Below are 12,520 nucleotides of genomic sequence, written 5' to 3'. Positions count from 1 at the left end.
TCAGCCATTCAAAACAATGGACAATGCACAACAGAGCTGTAGGTGAAAGTTCAGGCAGGGTGGAGAGGGTGAAGATGAGTGTCAGGGTGATTTCTGAAAGAAGGATATTGGAGCTAGAATGAAAGGGACAGTTTCCAAGATGGTAGTAAGACCTCCTTATGATGGATGGAGTGCTGATTTGGAGACAGAAACAAGAGACAAAGCTGGAGGTGGCAGAGTTGACAATATCAAGATTTACAGTTGAGTGTCCAGCATGCACAAGATTATAAGTAATTATATCAGTGGGGCAAGAAAAGTAGATTTAGAATGTAAAAAAGTAAACTGTGAATTTGTTTTAAGAATAAAGTGCTAACAAAAATGTTATCTGTGATGTGTGATGTACTTCTTGATCTGGTCCCTGAACATACCTGCAAAGGATGCAGCGTTTCCAGCTCAGAGTAACTCTTTATTACAAACTATGAACAATGCTTCTGATGTTGTCCACTCAACTCAACTGATGTAGGGCACCAGCTCCTTACTGTTAGCTTATCTTCTCTGCCACACACACCCTGGTCACAGCATACTCCTGTGTACTGTGAGACCAGGACGTTGCAAGTGTTGATCTTAAGCTTTAATCCACTATAAATAAATTCATGTAAATAAATTGTTGTGGGAACTTATGAAGATGTGTTTTCACTCAAGGAGTCAAGTTTGTAAAAGATTGATCTCCTAGCTGCAGGTAAATGTTTGGTCTCCCAAAGAGAAAATCTGACCGGCTCTAGTGATGTTTTCATTATTATTATTTTGGATCTGCTTGAATAAAATACTGCTTATAATGTGTTACCAAAATGAACATTATAAGTTCAAAAATATTGGCTGGTTCCATTTTATAAGCTATAGCTGTGAGTATGTGGAAACTAGTGTGTTTATTATCAACTGGTAAGGATTATTTCACAAAATCAAAATATGTTTACTTGACAAGGATAACAAGTTGAAATCGCAGAAGGGAATATGCAGTTTTGATTCATCTGTGATTATAATGTCACATTACAAACTTCATCATTCATTAATGCATATATATATATATATATATATGTGTGTGTGTGTGTGTGTGTGTGTGTGTGCGTTTGTGCGTTTGTATGTTCTGTTTACATCTCCTCCAAAACGTAAACCCTAATTTCTATGCTTAATATATTTTGGCCTGATTATTTGTAAAAAACTGGTATTTTTGCCAGATTGTCCCAGGGTAAAAACTGATGAGATGCCCAGCTGTACACAAGTATGTTGCCTGACATGTGCATAGCCATAGTTGTATAATTGTAACTTTTATTACCGCTTTCAGAATAGAAGATCCCATCCTTGCTCTGTAATACGGGAAGTACCCATGTAGGTTGTTTTTTTTCTCACGAATGAGTTTTTCTCAGTTCCAGTTAAGTGGTTGCATGTGTATTACTGCCTTAGCTTGGTCATCCATTCAAATGTAAGTAAGTTATATGCATCCTTCTTTTGTTGACGTTCACCATCACGTTTTATGTTTACTGTGTGTAACTGTACAGAGTCTGGAGTATTTAATTACACTACATTCATACAGACTGTCTGACATTTAACTCAATGTTTTGTGTTATTACATGCCTATTCTATTCTATTAGCACATTTCAAGTGATGTAAAGCTTAAAATATACATTTTAATTTCCTTTTATCAAAATAATATTTTTACAGTGTGCTTTGATGGATATCTGTGTTTTAATATTATCTGGACAGCATTGCTTCACAGATTCATGTTGGGGCAAAGATTTGCATCCTTTTAACAAGCTGCTTTTTACCTGGTTGTCTACATTTTATTCTTTATATATTGTTTATGTAACACTGATGAAGCGCTAATGAATTAATACAGGCTAGGTATTGAGTGAAATATTATTGTCCCATCCTTTCTGAATAAAAATGTCTCTTCAGCACACCCATGAAGCTTACTAAGCAGTATAGCTCTCCTCACAAGAACTTTTGTAATACTTATGAATGAACTTGTGATTTTAGCTTTTGTGTGTCGTTTTCAAAAGTATACATTATGTGAAGACCAATTCAGTGTTGTTTAAACTTAGTTATTGAAATAGTGGAGGAAAATGATTTGTTCACATGTGGTACATATTTCTTTCGGTTTGCTACAGCAGCCTGTATCATTATTCTGTGTGCTGGCAAGTAGAAGTGATAGTTTCTTTTCTGTTTTAGTGAAAACATCATGTGTTGTCACCGATTTACTTTTTCCTGTCAGTTTGGGTTTAGGTTTGTTGCAGATTTATATCTGGATTTGTTCATAATTTTCCAGTCAATAAATGAAGAGCATGGAGCAGTTTCTTATCATTGTTCTATTAGCAGGAGGAACACTCGGTAAGGTTTTCCTCATAAAGATGACAAACATATACATTTTTAGGATTAATAATTTAAACTTGTGTTTTTTCATGCTTTTTTTCCAGCTCTCGTTGCAGTTGATGAGACTACTTGTGACCTCAGGATGAACACAGGTCCATGCTCTCCTATTCTTGAAGGAACTGTGTATATCCAAGTGATGACTAATGCTAGTGGCCGTGAAATGAAGTGTTTGAAAGTGCTTCCCAGTGTGAACATAACTATGTTCAATCTGAAGAAAGAAAAAATAATGATAGACAAGGAATTTAACAACAGACTACAGTTTATAATCAAGAACGGGACACTCAAGATCACAAACATGAGGAGGAATGATTCAGGTCAATACAGCATTGAGGTCTTTAATTCAGATGGCGTTCAAGAGAAAAATATTCATTTCACCCTGGATGTTAAAGACAATGGAAAAGTTGAAGGCAAGTTATATATTTTGAAGTTATTATAAAGTTAATCAGAAATATAAGCATCTGTCACAACGGGACTGAAGGGACTCAAGCGCAGGCTCTGGGTCGTGAAAAATAAAGAGTGTTTATTTACAGAAACACCAGTTGAGCTATTTACAAAGTGAGGGAAAAGACAGATTCCGGGAATCCACACGAACAGGGAAAGACACTTGCACCAACACACGCTCCTAGGTCCACGCTCCTAGGTCCACACTCCATTCACGCTCCACGCCACATGCTCCTCTTCACTCTCCACCAATCCACAAGAAACACAAAGCTGGCTCCAATTCTCACACACTCAGTCACGCAGGTAACAGGTGGACAGGTCCAGGGAAATCTATTCACAAAGATACGAGAAGATTACTACGGGAAGATCGCTAGAGATACGAGAATAAACAAGGCCGGGGTTAACACTGACAAGAGTTGGCAACGGTCCAGTGACGAGAAACACAGAGCTGACATCTTATATAGTTACTGGAACATTGTCGAGTGATGAGCCACAGGTGTGAGATTACGAACAGGTGCGTGGGCCAAGGGAGGGAGCCCACAGGTGAGCTCTCCCCAGGCAGTAGGAGGAAGGAGGGACAGTGAGGGAGGGAGAGAGAGAGCAGGAGCAAAAAATCTAAACAAAAACATGTGTAGTCACACTGAACCGACCGGTTAGAAACAGGGACCCTGACAGCATCATGCTGCAGTAAAACTGCAAAACAGTACCCATCACTTGTGCAACAAATGATAGAAGATCTACTGAAAAAACTACAAAGACAGATGCAAATGTTTCATGCTGCTTGATGTTTCCAAATTCTTGAAGAGAATGAATGGAAAATTTTGCAATATAGTATTTGTCTATCTATTGGTATTTCCAGTTATTTTCACCACACATGGGCTGGTATCCATTTTCATAATGTAATCTTTAACTTTAAACTGTAAAGGGACACTGAATTTTTAAACATGGTCACTGATTAGTGTTAGCTGCACTAAATGAGTACTTTAGGCAGTGAAGAAGAAGTATTATAGTAGAAAATTTGCCAGGAATGAAGCCAATCATTTCCATTTGAAGTGTGAATAATTTAAGCTCATGTTCTTTTGAATGCCTTTTTTCCAGCTCACGTTTCAGTTGATGAGACTACTTGTGACCTCAGGACGAACACATGCCCATGCTCTCCTATTCTTGAAGGAACTGTGTATATCCAAGTGATGACTGATGCTAGTGGCCGTGAAATGAAGTGTTTGAAGGTGCTTCCCAAGGGAAACATAACTGTGTTCAATATAAAGAAAGAAAAAATAACAACAGACAAGGAATTTAACAACAGACTACAGTTTATAATCAAGAACGGGACACTCAAGATCACAAACCTGAAGAGGAATGATTCAGGTCGATACAGCATTGAGGTCTTTAATTCAAATGGAGTTCAAGAGAAAAATATTCATTTCACCCTGGATGTTGAGGACAATGGCAACGTTGAAGGCAAGTTATATATTTTGAAGTTATTATAAAGTTAATCAGAAATATAAGCATCATGTTGCACTAAAACTGCAAAACCGTACAAATCACTTGTCCAACAAATGATAGAAGATCTGAGGAAAAAAACTACAAAGACAGATGCAAATGTTTCATGCTGCTCAATGTTTTCAAATTCTTGAAGAGAATGAATGAAAAATTTTGTGATATAGTATTTGTCTTTCTATTGGTATTTCCAGTTATTTTCACCACTCATGGTATCCATACTCATAATTTAATCTTTAACTTTAAAGGGACATTGGACTGTTAAACGTGGTCATTGATTAGTGTTAGCTGCACTAAATTAGTACTTTAAGCAGTGAAGAAGAAGTATTATAGTAGAAAATTTGCCAGGAACGGAGCCAATCATTTCCATTTGAAGTGTGAATAACTTAAGCTCACGTTCATTTGAATGCGTCTTCTCCAACTCTCATTCCAGGCGATGAGACTACATGTGACCTCAGGACGAACACATGTCCATGCTCTCCTATTCTTGAAGGAACTGTGTATATCCAAGTGATGACTGATGCTAGTGGCCGTGAAATGAAGTGTTTGAAGGTGCTTCCGAGGGGGAACATAACTGTGTTCAATCTGAAGAAAGAAAAAATAACGACAGACAAGGAATTTAGCAACAGACTCACGTTTATAATCAAGAACGGGACACTCAAGATCACAAACGTGAAGAGGAATGATTCAGGTCGATACAGCATTGAGGTCTTTAATTCAAATGGAGTCCAAGAGAAAAACATTCATTTCACGCTGGATGTTAAAGACAATGGAAAAGTTGAAGGCAAGTTATGCAACTTACTCTTTATTGTATATTTATGAAATTGTTATAAAGTTAAACAGAACTATATAAGTATCATACGTTTTCAGTGTGTCTTTTTGATTGGTGTCTGACACTACCAGCTATGGTGGTGTGCTGAGGTTTAATCTACAGGGTGGGCCATTTATATGGATACACTGTAATAAAATGGGAATGGTTGGTGATATTAAAGTCCTGTTGTGGCACATTAGTATATGTGAGGGGGCAAACTCCTCAAGATGGGTAGTGACCATGGGGGCCATTTAGAAGTCGGCCATCTTGGATACAACTTTTGTTTTTTCAATAGGAAGAGGGCCATGTGACACATCAAACTTATTGGTAATGTCACAAGAAAAACAATGGTGTGCTTGGTTTCAACGTAACTTTATTCTTTCATGAGTTATTTACAAGTTTCTGACCACTCCTAAAATGTGTTCAATGTGCTGCCCATTGTGTTGGATTGTCAATGCAACCCTCTTCTCTCAGTCTTCACACACTGATAGCAACACTGCAGGAGAAATGCCAGCACAGGCATCCAGTATCCGTAGTTTCAGGTGCTGCACATCTCGTATCTTCACACCATAGACAATTGCCTTCAGATGACCCCAAAGATAAAAGTCTAAGGGGGTCAGATCAGGAGACCTCGGGGCCCATTCAACTGGCCCACGATGACCAATCCACTTTCCAGGAAACTGTTCATCTAGGAATGCTCGGACCTGGCACCCATAATGTGGTGGTGCACCATCTTGCTGGAAAAACTCAGGGAACGTGCCAGCTTCAGTGCATAAAGAGGGAAACACATCATCATGTAGCAATTTCAAATATCCAGTGGCCTTGAGGTTTCCATTGATGAAGAATGGACCCACTATGGACAAACCATCACTTTTGTTGTTCCAACAGTCTTGGAGGGATCCGTCCAATGTGGGTTAGTGTCAGACCAATAGCGGTGGTTTTGTTTGTTAACTTCACCATTCACATAAAAGTTTGCCTCATCACTGAACAAAATTTTCTGTGTGAACTGAGGGTCCTGTTCCAATTTTTGTTTTGCCCATTCTGCAAATTCTGTGCGCCGATCTGGGTCATCCTCGTTGACGCGCTGCAGTAGCTGGAGTTTGTAAGGGTGCCATTTGTGAGTAGCTAAAATCCGCCGAAGGGATGTTCGACTAATGCCACTCTCCAGTGACATGCAGCGAGTGCTACGCTGTGGGCTCTTGCTGAATGAAGCTAGGACAGCCACTGATGTTTCTTCATTAGTGACAATTTTCTTGCGTCCACATTTTGGCAAATCCAACACTGAACAAGTTTCACGAAACTTAGCAAGCAGTTTGCTGACTGTAGCATGGGAGATGGGTGGTTTCGTAGGGTGTCTTGCATTGAAATCTGCTGCAATGACCCGGTTACTGCGTTCACCAGATATCAACACAATTTCGATCCGCTCCTCACGTGTTAACCTCTTTGACATGTCAATGGCTGTGAACAAAGAGAAACATGAAAGAATAAAGTTACGTTGAAACCAAGCACACCATTGTTTTTCTTGTGACATTACCAATAAGTTTGATGTGTCACATGGCCCTATTCCTATTGAAAAAACAAAAGTTGTATCCAAGATGGCCGACTTCTAAATGGCCCCCATGGTCACCACCCATCTTGAGGAGTTTGCCCCCTCACATATACTAATGTGCCACAGATAGGACTTTAATATCACCAACCATTCCCATGTTATTACAGTGTATCCATATAAATGGCACACCGTGTATATAAGAACAATAAACTTTATTTACATGGCACATTTATTAACATTTATTAAGGTTATTCACAGAAAGGGTTGGAAAGAATAACAGATAAGCACAATAATAAATCAGAAACCATAAAAAAGCAAAGCTCAGTGAAGAAACCAACTTGGAGTGTATCAATCTGGATTTCCTGACAACTGAAATGGTTAATCAAGTATTGAGCCACAATGTTAACTGTGCAATGGTAGCTGAAAAAGTGCCAGATGCATTATTTTTTGCACTTGTAACCTGATGCTTCAGCCTTATAAAAAAGTGTCTGTTTCATATTGTGTTACAAACTCAGTGACATCATTTTTGATGGGCACCTTTGTAATTCCAAAAAATGTAGGTAATGCTTTATAGTAAATTGGTTAATAAATAGTAAATTCATAGATAAGTAATATATTAAAAGAGTTTGCATTTGCACAGTCACCTTCCTTTGGGAAAACAACTGAACAACCTCTATTAAACCATTAAAATGTAGTTCACAGATGAAATGTAAAAACTTGTTCTGACTTGTAGAAAAACACTGGGAACCTGCTACATTTAAAATGGCTTAAAAAAGTACTAGTTTTGAAATGTACTCAAAGTAAGAAAGTAACACCAACTCCTTGAAGAACATTCAAAACTTTAACTTGTGAAGCTAGAACTAAACAAACAAAAAACCTAAAACACAGGGAATACATCAAAACAGCTTGGAATAACCAAGGAAACACAAAGACACAAGGAAGGATAAGCAAACGCACTGAAAACGGATGTAATATATACATGAGGGTGATTAGGGAAGAAGAAACACATGGGAAGCAAAACCAAATGCACTGATCTCGGGACGAACAACTGTCAAAATGAAACAGGAAGTACACAAACACGTGACACAGAAACCTGGAGAAGAGCGGGGGAAGAAACAAGGAGACAGATAAGACCATAGGCTCACACAAGCGACACAGGAGTGTGACAAAGACACAAGAGGAGCCTCACTAAACAAGAACACAAGACTAAAGCTGTATAAACTTGAACTTAAATCATCATTATAATACAAAGACCTAATAAATCTGATTTAAAAACATGAGGACTTGCATGTAAACTTCTAATTTCCAGTTGATCAAATACAGTTAGAGCTTTTTTAGACTTAGAGCTTTTTATTGTCATTGTGCAGTTTCTTGCACAGCGAAATTGGGTAAATACCACTGAGCAGTCCTTGACTTTATATCTAACATCTCTTCTTCCTCTGCCACTTGAACCCTTGACTGTGGCACACCGTTTTTCCTCTTTGATCTCTTTTTATGCGACATCCCCTGGTGATTAACACACAAACAGGATTGTATTCCATGCGTTACTGCTTAGGCACAAATCGGTTTGATGTTTGAACGCATGTACTGATGAGAAATAATAACTCCTCTCAAATATGTTAAACCAATAATAAAAAGCCTGTGTTGAAAATGTAAGGAGTAGAACAAAATTTTTTAAAAACTATTCAAGTAAAGCACAGATACCTGAGAATTCTACTTTAGTACAATAACAAAGTACAAATACTTTCCAACTCTGTATAGTATCAAATAGGGCTGCTCAATTAATCGAATTTTAATCACGATTACGATCTGGAATTTCAACGATCATTAAAAATGACTGAGCCGATTATTAGCCCCTCCCTCATTTATTCCGCGACACCTTAAAGGCCGGTCCGTGAAAATATTGTCGGGCATAAACCGTCCATGGCGCAAAAAAGGTTGGAGACCGCTGATTAAGAGGACCCGAGGGAAGCTCGGAAAGCTAAGCAGAAGTTATTTGGAGAGTGACTGCCGCTGGTTGAAAAGAGAGTTTAAAAAAAAAAAAACTTCAGTGGTGTTGCACACTATTTTATATTATTTTTTTAAAGTCATTGTTAACCCTTTAAAGCCGGTCAGAGCAGCACGCTCCGTGTTGTGTAACTATTTTTAAATCCATGTAGAACCTGAACCGTGTAAGCTAGCGCAATAATTTGTTTTGCATATGAAACCGGAGGAGTTGTACTTACATCTGATGCCATCAGCTTGTCCTCGGTCACGGTTTCCTTCCACATATAGCTTTGCAAAAATTGCATAAAAAGCGCTTGCAGGAACAAAAACATAATATTCCAGAAACACGCTTTGCCGATTCATCAGCTGTTCGTAACACTTCCCAAGACTTTGTGGACTGGTGCCAGCTGAACTACCTCCAGATCAACGCCAGTAAAACCAAGGAACTGGTGGTAGACTTCCGCAGGCACAAGCATTCTCCACTGCAACCACTGAACATCCAAGGTATGGACATTGAGGCTGTGGACAGCTACAGGTACCTTGGTGTTCATCTGAACAACAGACTGGACTGGACTCATAACTCAGACGCCCTCTACAGGAAAGGGGAGAGCAGGCTGTACCTGCTGCGGAGACTCAGGTCGTTTGGAGTGGAGGGCCCATTCCTGAAGAAATTCTATGACTCTGTTGTGGCTTCTGCTATCTTTTATGGCGTGGTCTGCTGGGGCGGCAGCATCTCTGCTGGGGACAGGAAGAGACTGAACAGGGTGATCCGAAGGGCCAGCTCTGTTCTAGGATGCCCTCTGGACCCAGTGGAGGTGGTGAGTGACAGGAGAACGGCGGCTAAGCTGTCATCCCTGATGGACAACATCTCCCACCCCATGCAGCAGACTGTGACAGCACTGAGCAGCTCCTTCAGTGGGAGACTGCGGCACCCACGGTGTGGGACGGAGAGATTTCGCAGGTCTTTCCTCCCCACTGCTGTCAGACTCCATAATAAAGACTTTAACTGATCAAGCACACACATCCATACATATGCAATAATACTAAGTGCAATAATCCTTTCTGTCATCGTTGTATTTTTACTCAGTTGTATATAGTATTTGTATTTGTATTCTATTTTTATCTTATTGTATATTTATTTTATTTTATTCTACTGTATATAGTATTTTATTTTATTCTATTCTGTACAGTTGTGTACTGTATTTATTCTTATTGTATTCTAATTTTTGCCTCATAACTTTTGCACTGTCCACTTCCTGCTGTGACAAAACAAATTTCCCACGTGTGGGACTAATAAAGGTTATCTTATCTTATCTTATCTTCCCACAGTGAAATGATGCACATGCTGTTTTCTTTGCAAATTTGCATCATAGGATTGTTTTTTGTTTTTCCTGCAGTATATAAAAACTGTATCTCCAAAATAAAACTATGAAGACACTCAAAATAAATTTCCTGTTGTTGTAAACTATTTTTTGCAACTTTATTGTATTTAAAGTTTTGAGGGATAAGCCTCTTAAATTTCTCCAAGTAGAAATATATGTAAACAAAACAAAAGCGATTTTCAATTTTTTTTGTAGTTTATTGCACTTTTTTGCAATTTATGTAATTACTATGGACTTAATGCATACATATTATTAAAATATGGGCTATAACAGTTGTATTGATGTATAGCAACTTGAAATGCTCCCACAAATGGCACTACAGCATGTAAAAAAAATAATATAAGCTCTGGTGGACTTGGTTCTATAGTAGGTCTTAAAGGGTTAAATAAATATCGTCAAATAATCGTGATCTCAATTTCAGTGAAAATAATCGTGATTATCATTTTTGCCATAATCGAGCAGCCCTAGTATCAAACAGGAGTGACAGTGATAATTATACTCTTCAAGCCTTTGATTCAGATGGAAGAAGATCAGACGAGCGTATTTTACAGTTGTTTATTCAAGGTATTTTTTCTGTTCTGTTGGCAAACTAAATAATATATCACAAAATATCAAATACATGTATTTTGTTCTTTCCTTGTTTCTTTTTAGAGACTATAGAAAAAGACAGAGATTCTGATTTAAAATCTAAACTCATCTGTGTGTTTCTCTCAGCTCCTGTGTCCTCTGTCCTGCTGGTTTCTGAGTGTCTGTCCCAGGGAGAGAGGAGGGTGTCCTGCTCCTCTGAGGGAGGGGACAGTCCTCAGTACAGCTGGACTCTGGATGGACGCACACTGACAGATGCTGAGCTCCTTTATGGAAATAATAAGACAAACATCATCACTCTGAAACAGCACGTCTCAGGACATCTGGTCTGCTCAGTCAGGAACAATGTCAGTAATGCCTTCAAAGAAGAGAGGATATCTACCTGTGGTGAGTGAGAACAATACTGATAAAAGCTGATTCTTAGTGTAATTTTTTTTTTTAAAGTTATCTCTTTATCTGCTCATAGGCTTTGTTTTCATCAGCTGCTCATTATTTAATGGGACACAGATGTCAGGGTGGGTGCATAAGTCCAGTAATACCCTTTGTCCCGAACCAACAGGAGACCCTTCCACGGCCACACAAACTGCAGTGGGTAAGGAGAATAACATAGTGTCAAATAATCCGCTTTGATTAAACTGCCATCAATAATGACCCAAGGTATTATTAAAGAGGGAAGATTAACTCTGATGAAGGGGATTAATTCATGTTTTTTTTCCCTTTGTCTTATAAAGTATGGTATATAAGCAAAATTCTACAATGACTCTTCTTTCACCGCTCTAACTTGTCATAAATATTTTGTTTTTCTGCACAGGTGCTTCCTGGTTCGTGTTTGGTTTGAAAGCCGCTGTGGTAATTATATCATTAAGTGGAATTTCGCTCTATTTCGCTTGGAAGAAAAAAACAATATTGGAGGGCCCTGCTGTCCCACAAAGGATGGAATATCCAGATAACTCTGTTTTGATGATTGCATTGAGTTCTCACTCCAACACATAGTGTCACTTTTCACCTGTTGTACATTTCTCATGTGTCCTCATAGGCTTGTAAATAAGCATTAGTGGGGGTTTTTTCATTCCACATTTTATTGACAGCTTAGTATATTTTTAGTATATGTCAATATGTTTTTTGTGTTTTTATTATTCAAGAACAGCAATCCAGCAAAATATAATCGAAGTGGAAAATCAGAGAAAGATCTTTGTCTCCTTCTTTCATGTATTATTTATTTTGCAATTGCATTTCATCTGTCTACTTGAAATATATTCCAAAAAGACATTAAGCACATATGTTAGTATTTTTTTATCATGGTGGCTGTGTGGGTGCCAGAGGTTGGACACAAGACTTAGGCTACGTTCACACTGCAGGCGAAAGCGCATTAAATCCGACTTTCTTGACCCTATGCGACCCGTATACGATCATGGTATGACAGTGTGGACAGCACAAATCCGATATTTTCAAATCCCACCTATGTCACTTTCGTATGTGGTACTGAGTCCGATACATATCTGATGTTTTAGAAAGCGACTGCTGTTTGGATGGTCATGTTCATGGTCATGATCATTCAATCCATCTTTTACGTCACTTACACAAGACAGACACCAATTATCAGCAAAGGCAAACGAGAAAGCATGGCGGCGGAAACTGGAGACGGAGGGAGTCAATGGACAGAAACTGAGGTTTTGGACTTGATTACCATAGGGAGACAATTCTTTTCCGGGCTGTGTTCGAGTGCATTGCCAAAGAAATGGCTGAATGAGGGAAAAGGCGAACGTGGCTACAGTGTCAGAGGAAAGTGAAGAGCCTTTGCTTTCTAAATGGTATTCTTTTTAGGATTGGGAAACATCCGACTGGGTTATGGGATTGGTG

General features: G+C 38.6%; 1 protein-coding gene across 1 annotated transcript; it reads left to right on the top strand.

Annotated features, from left to right (window-relative positions):
• Positions 1–2,297: 2,297 nt before the first annotated feature.
• Positions 2,298–11,745, top strand: LOC113028351 (pregnancy-specific glycoprotein 22-like). Its single transcript, XM_026178554.1, has 7 exons — positions 2,298–2,364; positions 2,451–2,813; positions 3,946–4,308; positions 4,781–5,131; positions 10,790–11,047; positions 11,127–11,252; positions 11,472–11,745. Exons 1-7 carry the CDS (start codon positions 2,310–2,312, stop codon positions 11,651–11,653), a joined length of 1,698 nt encoding a protein of 565 aa, XP_026034339.1. The 5' UTR covers positions 2,298–2,309; the 3' UTR covers positions 11,654–11,745.
• The last annotated feature ends 775 nt before the right edge of the window (positions 11,746–12,520 follow it).

The sequence above is a fragment of the Astatotilapia calliptera genome, chromosome 2 (assembly GCF_900246225.1).
Source record: "Astatotilapia calliptera chromosome 2, fAstCal1.2, whole genome shotgun sequence".
In the NCBI taxonomy this organism is placed as follows: Eukaryota; Metazoa; Chordata; class Actinopteri; order Cichliformes; family Cichlidae; genus Astatotilapia; species Astatotilapia calliptera.
The sequence above is the reverse complement of the archived record's forward strand: the minus strand, read 5'-3'. Positions and strand labels throughout refer to the sequence as shown.